Genomic DNA, 13,795 nt, shown 5'->3' with positions numbered 1-13,795 from the left:
GCAGCGGCACAGCAGGGAGGGTGGCGATACCAGACCAGCTCCCCTCCCTCCTGCGTTGCTGCTGGCGGTGGGGTTGCCATCCAGGTTGGGCACCTGACCCCTTATAACTTCCTCAGCCTCCCCATTAGTAGGCAGAGCCTCTGCCCGCAGCAGTGCAGAGGGAAGGGAGGCACTGCCACACCAGGCCGCCCTCCCTTCTGCGCTGCTGGTGGTGCTGGCGCTGCCTGCTCATGGGAAAAGGTGTGAAAAGGGGGTTCTCCAAAGGAGCAGCGCCGCATGGACCTCGGGGATGCCAGGGGTCTGAGTCCCCCGCTGACTCCAGGCTCCATGCAGGTGCTTCCACTCAGAAATGCACAAGAGCCTCCAGGATCCTGAGCCTTTCAAAGCGGAAGGACCCTCGTAAAGCCGAGTCAGTGGGATTTCCTGCTGGCCCCGGGCTGCACATGGAGTTCCCGTTTTGAAGTGCACAGGAGGCCCTGCTGGGGCTCTTGTCCAGTTCAAAGTGCAGAAAGTGCCCATCGACTAGTCGAGTAGCCAATGGAAATTCCATCGACTCCTCAACTTGTCCGTGAATCGTTATTTAACATCCTTACCCAGCAGCAGCGGCACGGAAGGCAGGGAGGCAAAGCTGCAGCAGCCCACCTGCCTTCTGCACTGTTACCGGAGACAGCACGGACTGTCCAGCTGCCCGGCGGGAGTGGCGGCGCTGTTGCCAGCGAAGGCAGAGAAGGACGAGGGGAGCACCGTCCAGGGCCCCCCTCCCTGTTTGCTGGGGATGTCAGACAGGGAGTCACTGAACAATCATGTCACTGCATCAAACTGTAGCAATTCCATGATTATTCGATAGTCCCTGGTGCCTGAGTCAGCAATGAGGGGCTGCACCGGCATCCCACACAGCAGACAGAGGCTGCACCGGCATCCCACACAGCAGCCTCTGTGTGACGAGAGCTTGTGCCAGCCCCGGACAGAGGCTGCTCTGCAGCAGCCTCCTCTGGAATGAGAGAGGGAGGAGCAGGCAGCTCCGCAGAACTGGTGCTCACGGAGAACTAGATTTTAAGTCAGCTCCCCTCGAGCAACCCCCCGTCCTCCTCGCCTCTATGGCTGTGTCCAGACTCCATGCCTCCGTCGACGGAGGCATGTAGATTAGCCAGATCGGAAGAGGGAAATGAAGCCGCGATTAAAATAATCGCGGCTTCATTTAAATTTAAATGGCTGCCCCGATCTGCCGATCAGCTGTTTGTCGGCAGATCGGGAGAGTCTGGACGCGATGCCCCGACAAAGAAGCCTTTCTTCATCGACACAGGTAAACCTGGTTTCACGAGGCTTACCTGTGTCGATGAAGAAAGGCTTCTTTGTCGGGGCATCGCGTCCAGACTCTCCCGATCTGCCGACAAACAGCTGATCGGCAGATCGGGGCAGCCATTTAAATTTAAATGAAGCCGCGATTATTTTAATCGCGGCTTCATTTCCCTCTTCCGATCTGGCTAATCTACATGCCTCCGTCGACGGAGGCATGGAGTCTGGACACAGCCTTGGTGAGACAGCGAGGGAGGAAAGGGGGCTCCATGGAGCTGGCCTGTGTGGAGAGCCGGCTTAGAAGATAGTTCCCCGAACATCTCATCTCATGTCTGCCCTGCCCCCACGCTGATAGGGAGGCAGCAGTGGAGGGGGATGGGTGAGACGTGGTTCCATAGGAGCTGATACACATGGGGAGCTGTCTTGAAAGCTGCTTCCCGTGTGCACCAGCTCCTGCCTGACTCCCTCACCCTCCGTGTTGCTGCATCTCTATGAGAGGCAGCAGCCCATGGTGCGGGCCAGGCAGCTCCATGGGATCTGGTGCTCATGGGGAGGCAGCTTAATAGCTGGATCCCCGCAGACACCAGCTCCCACCTTCCCCCCCTCTTGCTGCTTCTGTTCCTGAGGCAGCCGGGGGAGGGGTGTGTGGAGGCGACAGGATTAACCAATAAGCCCAGACGTATCGGTTAATCGTGTAGCCAGCTACACACGTTGACACCCCTAGTTTGTGCTGCTGCTGGTATCGGCGCTGCCCTCTGAGGTAGCCCCTGGCCAGTGGCACCCGCTCTCTGGTCACCCAGTTTGGGAGGCAGGGCTGACACCCGCCGCGGTGCTGAAGGAAGTGCTGCAATCCCGCCCCTCCTGCACTTCCTGCTGCACCGCTCTTGGGGCAGCACTGACGGCCGAGCGGGTGACCAGAGAGTCGTGGCTGCTCCTGGGGCGCCCAGCTCGGAGGACAGGGCCCCCGCCAGCAGTGGTGCAGAAGTAGGAGTGACACAACACGGAGCCACCCTGCTTCTGTGCTGCTGCTGGCAGGGACGCCGTCGTCTAAGCTGGGCCCCTGGCCAGCAGCCACTGCTCTCCAGCCACCCGGGTCAGAAGGCAGCCCCACACCCTGCAGCAGTGCAGAAGGGGAGGAGGCAAGACCTTATCATGCCCCCTTCCCTCTGCGCTGCAGCTGGTGCTGGCGCTGAATTCTGAGCTGGGTGACCTGCCAGGGGCCGCTGCTCTGCAGCCACCCAGATGGAAAGGCAGCCCCCCCGCCAGCAGCAGTGCAGAAGGAAGGGTGGCAACACCGGACCTGGCCTCCCTTCCTCCTGTGCTGCTGCTGTCAATGGGGCTGCCCCCAAACCGGATGGCCAGACAGTAGCCGCTGCTCTCCAGCCACTCAGCTGGGAAAGCCGGGAGAAATCCGACAGTTTTTAATATTTCCAAACATCTGCCCAGAGGAAGATTTGGGGCCTGAAGACGAGGTCATGGCTGGGAAAACCCAAGCGGCCAGTGACCCTGCTCGCGAGCCCCCTCCCCTGGCCCTGGGACCCCCTTTTGGGTGGGGAGCCCCAGCTGGAGAAAGGCTGCACTAGGGGATTCCCCAATGACCCTGGAGACCAACAGGGCCAGGAGTTTCTGGCAGACCCTTTCCCACAACTTCCAGGGAATACGCCGGAACTAGGGCCCCATCGCGTCCCCCTGCAACCTCGCCCATTTCACAGCCAGACCGTGTCCACGCTGCTCCCTGGCACACTCCCAGGGGCTTCCCTGGGAAATTTCCCGGCTCTCCGACCGGCTGGGTCCTGGCCCAAACTAGGATTGTGTGCAATGGGGGTGGGGGCGTCCCAAGAGTGCCAATTTCACTTCCCAGCAGCCTGTGGGGCAGAGCTTGAGCCGTTCCACCCTCACTTCTCCCTGCCCCTCAGGGTGGCTCTGATCTGCCCCCTCCGCGAGTGCCCGTGTCGGGGCAGAACAACTCCTGTCCCATCCCAGCCAGGTCAGGGAGCAGCTGACGCTCCAGGCCCCTCGTCACATGGGGAGCTCAGACTCCCCTCGCCATTCCCCCATCCCCTCCTCTCCCCCCGTTGCACGTCTCCTGGCTGTGAAATGGGTGGGGCCCTAGTCAGGTTCCCAGGGACCTTTACCCCCCACAGAGCAGGGGTGGGGAACCTTTGCTGGGTCGGGGCTAATTACCCAAAGAGAAATCTATGGGGGGCTGCCCACAAGTGAGAAACAGCCCCCCTCCTCTCCCCAGCGTGGGCCCCCAGTGCAGGGGGGAGCCCCGAGCTTCAGGGGCCGGATCCCCGCCAGCCGGGGCTGCATCCGGCCCCCGCACCTAAGGTTCCCCACCCCCACCGTAGGGATCTGCACTGGGTGGGAAGGGCCTGGCCAGGCCTCCGACGCCCAGGGCAGGGCTGCGAGGCGCCGTGGTTTCTGTGGCTTCTCTGCCTGGCGTCCTGGCTGAAAGGCACCGGTAACCCGAGCTCGGGTCTGGGGGAAGCGGCGCGACAGGGAGGCCCCTTCGTCTGTTCCAGCTACAGCAGGTCCCCGAGGTGAGCCCCCGTCTGGCCTCTCTGCCCTGGCCGGCCGGTTTCCTCCTTCGCTGCCCTGGTCCCGTGTGTGACCTCGCCTGGTCCTGTCTGCTGGGCTGGTTGTTCAGTCTTCAGTCTACGCCGTGACACCCGTCCCTGGGGCTGGAATCTTCTCTGTTGGGTCACTGGATCCAGACTGCGCCTGATTCTGAGGTGATGGCAACTTCTCCCGCCTCAAAGCCTGTGGGCTCCAAACTCCCCTCTGGAAGAGCTTCCCGTAGGGCAGGGCGGCCTAGTGGCTGAAGTCTGTAACTGGCCCCTTTTCTCAGGGCAGTTTGGCCCAATGGCCAGAGTCAGCACTTTGCACCTTTTCCAAGGGCAGTGTGGCCCAATGGCCAGTGTCAGTACCTTGCCCCTTTTCTAAGGGCAGTGTGGCCCAATGGCCAGAGTCAGTACTTTGCCCCTTTTCTAAGGGCAGTGTGGCCCAATGGCCAGAGTCAGTACTTTGCTCCTTTTCTAAGGGCAGTGTGGCCCAATGGCCAGAGTCAGTACTTTGCCCCTTTTCTAAGGGCAGTGTGGCCCAATGGCCAGAGTCAGCACTTTGCCCCTTTTCTAAGGGCAGTGTGGCCCAATGGCCAGTGTCGGTACCTTGCCCCTTTAGTCAGGGCTGTGCAGCCCAATGGCCAGTGTCAGTACCTTACCCCTTTTCTAAGGGCAGTGTGGCCCAATGGCCAGTGTCAGTACATTGCCCCTTTTCTAAGGGCAGTGTGGCCCAATGGCCAGAGTCAGCACTTTGCCCCTTTTCTAAGGGCAGTGTGGCCCAATGGCCAGTGTCAGTACCTTACCCCTTTTCTAAGGGCAGTGTGGCCCAATGGCCAGTGTCGGTACCTTGCCCCTTTAGTCAGGGCTGTGCAGCCCAATGGCTACAGTCCATAAGCTGGCCCTGACTCACTGGGCTGTGCAGGCCTCTGTCCAGGGACAGGAGTGGGGGAGAGGAGGTTCTATCCCCCGCGGGGGGGAGGGGCAGCTCCTCCTTCTTTCCTGGCTCCCGGCCCAGGGCCAGATCGTGTCCATGGCTCCAGTCCCTGCGTGAGGAGGAAAAGCTCCGACTGATGCTCCGGCTCCTGCTGGCAGCTCCTTCCCTGCAGGCAACACCGGCCCTGGAGCCAAGCTGGGGGTGGGGGAGCTGGTGCATCCCCGTGGCCGGGGTCCTCCTGTCCCAAGACAGCAAGGGCCTGTCATATGCGGGGCCCGGGACCCAGGGGGCAGTGGGGGCTTGGCCCTGGGTGGCGCCTCTCTAAGGCACCGAGGGCCAGACCCCTCTGGCCTATCACTGCAGGAGCTGCTACCGCCTCCCTCCTCCCCCCATGCCAGCTGTTCCCCCACAGCATCCGGCTGCCCCAGGGCTCCCATTCAGGGTCCCAGGTGTCCGGTGTTCGACCAGACAGTCCAGTTTTTGGGCCCCCTGCCCGGTGAGAACAGTCAGAACTCACCGGACATGAGCAAGGTCAGTGTTTTCTGGTTTTCCGGCTGGGCACCCGACGGAAGCCTGGCGGGGTAGGGGGAGTGCCTGGGAGAGGGGCACGGGACAGGCAGCGCCCCGGGATCTGTGTGCACCTGGGCCAGCCCCGCTCCCCACTGGCCGTTCCCCCCTTGGCCAGACCCCCTCCCCCCAACTCCATCCCAGTTAGCCCCAATGGTCCCTTCCCTGCCCTCCCCGCTCCCAGTTCTCCCCTTGTCAGCCCTGCTCCTCCCAATCTCCTCCCAGCCAGCCCTGCTTCCCACTGGCTGGTCTTCCCCGCCCCCGATCTCCCCGCGCCAGCTCCATTCCCCCATCCCCATCCCAGCCTCACTCCCCTCCCAGCCAGTCCCCCCCTTCCCGTTCTGAGATCACGTGTGTCTGGGAGGATTTCAAACCCATCTGGTAACCCTACCAGGGGACAAGGAGGGGCCCATGGCCAGAAAGGAACCTGGCTGGAGCCCAGGCCGGATCATGGGTCCTTATCGTCCCCAGGTCTCCCCTGAGCCAGGAGAAGATGAGCTGGACCCAAGTCTGGCTCAGGCCCGGCTCTGACTCTGTCCTCCCCAGGGGTCACTCCCAGCCCACAGCCCTGCCGCTGCCGCCCTGCGGCCTGTGGGAGCCGCCTGCTCACCCCGGGGCCAGAGAGGCTCAGAGGTCACTCACCTCCCATGCCGGGTGCGGGGGGGCAATTACAACCGGGCTCTGCTGCTCCCTGGGGCCTTGGCTCCCTTGGGACACTCTGGGCACGATGCAGGAGCTGACACGCTGGGGGGAGAGAGGGGGGGCAGGTCAATAGACCCGAGCCCAGGCTGTGCCAACGAGCCCCCATCCCCATCCCCGGGGCTGGGCCCTGGTGCTCAGGGGAGCGAGTCGGATCCATGGGCCTGGCTCTTGGGAAGGGCCTTGTCTCTCCAGACTAGGGCAATGTGGATGGATCCCATAGTGGGGGAGGGGGGAGTTGTGAGGGGGAGGGGATGGGATTTGAGGTTCTTGTTCCCAGAACCAGCCAGGCCCTGAGATCAACTTCCACTCCCAGCCCTGACCCTGGAGGGGGAAGGGCCCAACACAGCCCTGCCCAAGGGTCCCCAGTCTCCCCTTTCCCACCCCCCACCCCCAGTGCTAAAGGAAAACAGCCTCCCCCTGCTCGCCCATGCTCACCTCCCCGCTGTCTGAGCGTCCGTGTGGGGCTCTGCCCGCAGGTCCCCCCGCAGGGCCGGCCCGAGGCCAGACCCCGCCGTGCGGAGCCTGCAAAGGAAGAGGAGACGGGGTCACCGCTGGGAAACCTCCTCCCTCTCCATGGCCCCCTGCTCAGCCAAACAGCAGTGAGACTGGGAGAGGGGGTGGGCGAGAGGTCTCAGGGGACGTCCCAAGGGCTGGCCCAGGTCTCCCCCGAGGGGTCGGTCTCAGAGCGATTCCAGCCCCGCCTCTTTGGGGGGCTCCCACACAGCCAGAAAGGGCTGGGGAGGGGGGGTGTCTCTGAGGCTGCCCTGCCTTGCAGCTGATGTCAGGGAATCTCCATGAGCTCAGCCCCCCCCCAGCTCCTTCCCCCCCAGGCCTTTGTGGCATCACCATCCCCTCCCCCCACACGGCTGGTGTCCTGCCCCCAGCCAGCGCCTTGGGACACTTGGACAATCAGAGCCCAGAGCTGTACAACCAGCCACAGCCCAACCACTGCTCATGGGCCCTGCCCTTAGAGACTCAGGAACTGCCCAGAGATAGATACGGTAGAGAAACAGCTTGACCACCACCCCTCCCCTTCCCCGCCAGCCCTGCTGGTCTGGGACTGATCCGTCTGGTCTGGGAATCACAGAATCACAGAACAGTAGAACAGGAAGAAACCTCGGGAAGCCATCGAGTCCAGTTCCCTGCCCTCACGGCAGGACCCAGCACCGTCTAGATCATCCCTGACAGGTGTCTGTGCAACCTGCTCTGAAATATCCCCAGTGATGGAGATTCCACAGCCTGCAAGGGCAATTTGTTCCAGTGTTTCACCCCCCTGACAGGAAGTTTTTCTGACCGGCAGAAACATTTTCCTAATGTCCAACCTAAACCTCCCTTGCTGCAGTTTCAGCCCATTGCTCCTTGTCCTGTCCTCAGAGGCCAAGGGGAACAGTTTGTCTCCCTCCTCCTTGGGACACCCTTTTAGGTACGTGAAAACCGCTCTCATGTCCCCTCTCAGTCTTCTCCTTTCCAGACTAAACAAGCCCAGTTCTTTCACTCTCATGTTTTCTAAACTGTTCCACATTTTTGTTGCTCTTCTCCAGGCCTTCTCCAATTTCTCCAATTCATTCCTGAAACATGGTGCCCAGAACTGGAGACACGACTCCAAGTGAGGCCTAATCCGCGCAGAGCAGAGCGGAATTCTGACTTCTCCTGTCTTGCTCACCACACTCCTGTTAGTGCCTCCCAGAATCGTGGTTGCTTTTTTTTGCAAGTGTCACACTTTTGACTCCTATTTAGCTTGTGGTCCACTCTGAGCCCTAGATCCCTTTCTGCAGGACTCCTTCCTAGAGAGTCACTTCCTGTTCTGTGTGTGTGACGTGGATTGTCCCTTCCGAAGTGGAGCACTTTGCATTTGTCTTTATTAAGCTTCATCCTATTTACCTCAGACCATTTTTCCAGTTTGTCCAGATCACTTTGAATTCTGACCCTTCCTCCAAAGCACTTGCCACCCCTCCCAGCTTCGTATCATCTGCAAACTTAATAAGCGCCCTCTCCATGCCAATATCTAAATCACTGATGAAGATTGAACAGAGCCATCCCAGAACAGACCCCTGCAGAGCCCCACGTGTTAGGCCCTTCCAGCATGGCTGGGAACTATTAATAACGACTCACCGAGAACAGTTTTAAAGAGAATAAAAGGCCGCGAGTCTCCCCTGTCAGTAACCACCCACTCGACCAATCCGCAGCAAGACTTGGAGCTCCGAGGCAGCAGGGGGAGGGGAGAGGGCTCAACAGATGTTCAAAAGGACGGGCCAGGTCACCTCTGGCTCCCAGCGCTCTGCCAGCTCAGCTCTGAGTGAGGCCTCCGACCGCCCCAACACCCACCCACCGTGCTTGGTGGGGCAGGGAAAGGGGGAAAAAGCCCGAAGAAGGCGAGACAGAGGGAGGGGAGGGGGCAAAGGGGAACCAAACTGAGCAGGCTCCAAACCTCTCTGAGGCTCCCACTGTCTCTCCGGGTCCGGCACTGCCGGCCGCAGGGAAGTAGAAAACGCCGATGAGGCTCCTCTTGCCCCCGCCCCTCGGTCCCAATTCTCCATCTGGCCCCCGCAGAGACCCTGGGAAGGGGCCGCGCTGCTGCCAAACCGCGGGAATCTCTGAGCTTGCCCCGGCCTTGCGCCTCTGTCCTGAGTGGCTGTTGTCAGAGTCTCTCTGTGAGGTCATCCCTGTCCCCGATAGGCTGAGGTCCTGCCACAGGCCTTTGCTCCACCTTCCCCTCCCCTGCAAGGCTGATGACCTGGCCCTGGCCGGCCCCTCTGGGTGTTTGAGGGGTTCCCCTGGAGCCCCACTGAATGGCAGCTGGGTCTGGGGCCGAGCCGGCTGGCCACTAATGCCCCAGGGGCTGCTCCCTCGGCCCCACCCAGCTTGTCGGTCCTTTGCAGAGTGTAAGGCCAGACAAGCCCATTTGTGGGTCAGTAAAGGTTGCCCCTCCCTCAGCACCTCAGACATTAGGCCACTGTAACTGGGGGAGGGGGGAATTGTTAACAGGACTGGTGTAAGCACTAGCATGGACACTATAAAGGACCCTTCTCTTCCTAGACTTTAATGTTGGTCCTGAGCTGGAATCAGCTCCTGCTAGAAACTCTTTCACACGGGTGGGACCGACTCCCTGGTAGTTTTTTCCTTCCCCCACATTAACGACAGTTGATATATTGGCAAAGCGCCTCTAGCTTGTCTCATCTGCAGCGCTCAACCTACTTTCCAAAGGAAAGAAGGTTCATTATCCCCATTCGGCAGATGGGGAAACTGAGTCACAGAAAGGGACAGTGTCTTGCCCAAAGTCACCCCACTGGAAAGTGGTAGACCCAGGTCTGTTGAATCCCAATCCAGGGCTGGACATGTACCCCTCGATCAGGAAGTACCATATTAGTGTCCCTCTGAGCATGGGTTCTTCAGCATCTAGAGGCTGGCGACTTATAATAAAGGGCCCTGGAGGAACAGGAAAACATTCAGAGCCAGGGACCAGGGATGACAAAGCCCAGGCAATGGGTCCATAGGAGGAGCAACTAAGAGCATCAGGCTGCCCAGCTTAGGGACGAGGCAGCTACCAAGGGATCTGAGGGGCGTCTAGCAAAGAACGAAAGGTGCAGAAACACGTGGCTTGAGAAGTGGGATTGACCTGTTCCCACAATACAAACCAACAGCACAGAGGGAGCAGGGGTGTCAGCGGATGAAGCTAGTTATGCTTATAAGAAGCACACGGGATCTTTTTCAGGGGAGAAGGCAACACACTGTGTTAATTGAGAATATACTAGAGAAGCAGTGAGCATCTGCTTTATAAAGCCAGACACACACACTGTGGCCATGTCTACACTACGAGTTTTCTCTGCAAAAAATATACTAATAAGGGACTCATTTGCATGAGCCACAATCTCATTTGCATATTTTCCTGCAGATCTTGGTGTTCCTCATAAAAAAAAAAGATTGATGTTTCTCGGTCTTAAAAAGTTTCAGAAACACTGATTTAGACCTACGGCGCAAATGTGTTCTTCAAAAGAGTGGGTCCACATGGCCAAAGTGCATCAAAACAACCATCTGATTTTTCAACAGAGAGCATCCACACTGATTGGACACTCTCGCATTGTGATTACTGTGGACGGGGTGGCCACCAGGGCACCTATGCTTTTTCCTGGAGACCTCTTCTTTCAAAAAACCTCCCTCTTCCTTGTCCGCACACGTCTTTTTCTGAAAAAGGCGTCTTCCTTCTAGAATGAGGTTTACTACTGTCAGAAAAAACCCTCTGTTCTACCTGTCACAAGAACGCAATTGCAGTGTGGACGTAAGTGTTGTTTTTGCATAAAAACCCTGCCATGTAGATGCACCCTGTGGCTGCTGGAATGGGGTGGGGGATAGGTTGGGTTGTTACTTTTCCTTCTGGCTCTGAAGTTTCACAAAGTTTAAACCTTAAAATGTTCCCTCCAGCTCTGAGCTGGGTGTGTTGAAAGGGTGGGGCTGGGCCCTTGGACTGCAGAGTCCCAAAGCTGGCCTGCCCGTGAAAACACCCTGCCCCTCATGGCTTCTTGCTGACTGAGGGGCTGCTGCAGGAGATCTTGAAATGCTGCAGCCAGGTCAGTTTGATTATCCCCATTTCACAGATGGGGAAATTGAGGCACTGAGAGGGAAAGTGTCTTAGTCACCCAGCAGGTGTTTAGCATCCTATCCAGCAGCCTAGTGACAGGAGTTAACGATCGGTTAGGGCAGGATGGGCAGAGAGGTGTCAGGTCACAGGCTTGATGGCAGCAATGGAGGGGCCGGGGAACAGAGCTGAGAGTGGGACCTGACAGAGGTGCCAGGAAATGAAAAGGGGTGAAATAGAGGGGAAAACCCAGATCCCCAGCTGGTGCCAATGGAGCCGAAGCTCCCCTGGAGTCACTGGCCAGATGCCCAGCTGGGACACTCTGGATCTGGGCTGATTTACGTGAGCTGGGGATCTGGGGCAGACTCTTCTCTCCCCAGTACTAGGGGAGAGGACTAGAGATAACCGTCCCCAAGGCTCAGCACAGCGTGACACCCCTCAGCCTAGCCCTGTTGGAACAACAAAACCGGAACTTGGACTCACTTCTACAGACTGAGGGAGGGCTGGGAGCCAGGACTCCTGGGTTCCATTTTCCATTTTGTCACCAATTCTCGGTGTGATCTTGGGCAGGTGAGTGTCTGTGACTCGGTTTCCCCAGGTGTGACACGGGGATAATGGAGCCGTGCTCTGAGGTCTCCTCCATACCCTGCTCAGAGGGGGACGGCGTCTCGCTGGCAAATCCACTGATGTGCAGAGCTGCAGCCTTGTGAATGAATCTGATTCCCCTTCATCATCCCACAGCTGTTCCCCTCAGCTGGGCCTGACACCGGGAGCCTGCGACACACAGGAAAGGCCCCTGTCAGCACCTGTGGCCCCATCACACTCACTCGACAGCGGCTCTTCCCTGTGCTAACAGGATCCGCAGCTGCCCTGTTCTCCCGTCCAGCTCTGCCCTGGGGCTGCCCCTCCCCACCACTGCCAGGGCCAGCCCAGGGACTCTAACGGCCTCTCCCTGGCCCAAGCCCAGCTCCAGCTCCCTCCTCCCTGCTGGGCTAGGCCCTGCCCATCTCTCTCCTGCCCCACGGCTCCTCCTTGCTGGGCTGTGCCGACGCTGCCCCTCCTGGTCCCCTCCTGCCTCTGGCTGGTCCATGTCTGCCCCTCTCCTGCCCCCCTCTCTGGGGATCCCCAAGGCTCCGGCCTCACCCCTTTGCTCTGCTCCCTCCACAGACTGTCAATGGACAACCTCAGCGTCACCTCACCCTGAACATCCCTGCTCCTCCTCTGCCCTCCCCGTCCCTGTCCCCTTCTGCCCACACAGGGAAAGTGACTCAAGGAATCTCTCACCGGGTCTGATCCAGCCGGGATCCATCCAGCCAGGTCCAGGCCTTCTCCGGGGAGGGGTGGGACAGTCCCACCCAGAGCTGAGAGGGGCCTTGCGTCAGGTCCTGGAGGGCCTCCTGCAGGGAGTGTGACAGGCACCTGGTGACCAGAATGTTCTCTCGTGTCCAAGTCGTCATCAAGTCCAGCACCAGAATTATGGGGCTGTGAGCCTGGCAATCCCCATGTAGACCCTCCCTCCCTCCATCCGTCCCCCTACATCAGGGCTACTCAACTTTGGAAGCCCTGGGGGCCACAGTGATGCTCCGAGCACATGCTGAGGGCCACAACTTAAGCGTGGTTCATAGACATGCAAATCCCTTTTTTCACACCGACAGGCATGAACACAAAGACTACACAACACGCAGGCCCCATTTCAGTCAGTTCTGCTGATATGAACAAAATGCAACAATTCCCCGATTTCCACCCCTATGGCAGCACTTTCACTGAGCAATGACAGTCCAGGAATTTAACTCCGAAAATGCGCAGCTGCAGAACAGCATGACATCGATTACTTCTTTGTTCTGGCTTCCTCCTGTGGGCCACACGTTGAGCTCTGCGTAAACACAAACTACACTGCGGGCCACAAACAAACAGGCTGCGGGCCACATGTGGCCTACAGGACGTGTAGCCCTGATCTGCATCTCTCTTTCCCCCTCCCTCTCTCCTGGGCCACCCCTACCAATACGCAAGCTACACAGCCATGTGGGGCACCACGAAACCTGTGGCACCAAATTGCCCCTGATTTCATGGTGCTCTAGGCAGCCACATGGCACGTAAATGGTAGCCCCAGCTCCAGCTGACCTCTTACAAGCTGCACCCAGCAGGGCCGTTACTGGGGGATGCTGAGCTCCCCAGCATCTTGGCCCCATTTCTCCACCCTTCCTGCCCCCATTCCACCACTTTCCCCCAATTGAAATGGCCTGGGGGCTTAGTAGCACCAGAACAGCAGCAGGAGTCAAGCCTGCCCCCTTAGTAACCAGCAGCGAAGCGACCCCTCCCCAGACCACATGGCTCCACCAGTTCCCAACTGCTTCTTGGTACCAGCGACCAGGGGGTGTGTGTGTGAGGGGGTGACTCCGCCCTTTCCCCAAGTCATGCTTCTAGGAGCCTGGCGAGCAGAGCAGACTGGGGCCCCTGCTATCTGCCTCCCCTTCAGCCCTGGGACTGCCCCCCCCCCACACTCTGGCCCCCACAGCTGTTGAGCACAGCCCCTGCCCCAAATGAGGGGAGGTGCAGGTCGGGAGGCACTGGAAGGGATGGCTCTGTCTCTCTCAGGGTGTCTACACTGCAGAGGGTGTTTTTTTTATGGCCATTTTTCTGAAAAAATCTTCATTTACATCTACATTGCAGCTGTGTTTTTTTTTTTTAAATCATCGAAACAAAGAGGTTTTTCTGACATTGGAAATCCTCTTTCTACGAGGAAGAAGCCCTTTTCCGAAAGAGCTCTGTTGCATAAAGGCGTGTGTGGGCGGGGAAGAGGGAGTTTTTTCACAAGAGGAAAGAGGAAGAAGCCCAGGTGTCCTGGTGACCACTCCATCCATAGCAATCCCAGCTTACACGGGAGAGAGCGTCCGTTCAGTGCGGACAGTATCTTTACACTGACCACACAGCTCTCTGTGCTGTGCAGACGCTCTCTTTCGGAAGACGTTATCCGGAGGATCTCTTCCGGAAAAGTTTCTTCTGAAAGAAGCCTGCAATCTAGACAGAGCCCCACTCGCACTCCCAGCTGAGCGGGGTTCAGCACACGCACACAGGGGAGGCTAACAATGGCTTAGAGCTGCCTCTGTCACCTACCCTGTCGCTGAGACTAGTGATTTCTGCTGGGCCTGTCAAAGCTGC

At 58.9% G+C, this 13,795-nt stretch overlaps 1 protein-coding gene and 1 long non-coding RNA gene across 2 annotated transcripts in view; both read right to left on the bottom strand.

Moving 5' to 3' along the window:
* Nucleotides 1-4,464: 4,464 nt before the first annotated feature.
* Nucleotides 4,465-6,842, bottom strand: LOC142826426 (uncharacterized). The gene is made up of 3 exons (XR_012900556.1): nt 6,499-6,842; nt 6,004-6,105; nt 4,465-5,032 (listed from the first exon to the last, which is right to left on the bottom strand). It is a non-coding gene; the product is annotated as an uncharacterized LOC142826426 (long non-coding RNA).
* A 2,161-nt stretch (nt 6,843-9,003) lies between these two features.
* LOC142826421 (maestro heat-like repeat family member 5) overlaps nt 9,004-13,795 on the bottom strand; it is a 39,933-nt gene continuing 35,141 nt past the window's right edge. Inside the window, exons 17-19 of the mRNA XM_075918673.1 lie at nt 11,921-12,033; nt 11,120-11,410; nt 9,004-9,489 (exon numbers count right to left, since the gene is read on the bottom strand). Coding sequence (XP_075774788.1) covers nt 11,287-11,410; nt 11,921-12,033 — 237 coding nt within the window. The 3' untranslated portion in view covers nt 9,004-9,489; nt 11,120-11,286. The remainder of the gene's footprint in view (nt 9,490-11,119; nt 11,411-11,920; nt 12,034-13,795) is intronic.

Source organism: Pelodiscus sinensis, unplaced genomic scaffold, assembly GCF_049634645.1.
Source record: "Pelodiscus sinensis isolate JC-2024 unplaced genomic scaffold, ASM4963464v1 ctg39, whole genome shotgun sequence".
Lineage (NCBI taxonomy): Eukaryota > Metazoa > Chordata > Testudines > Trionychidae > Pelodiscus > Pelodiscus sinensis.
This window is presented reverse-complemented; position numbering and strand designations above follow the sequence as displayed.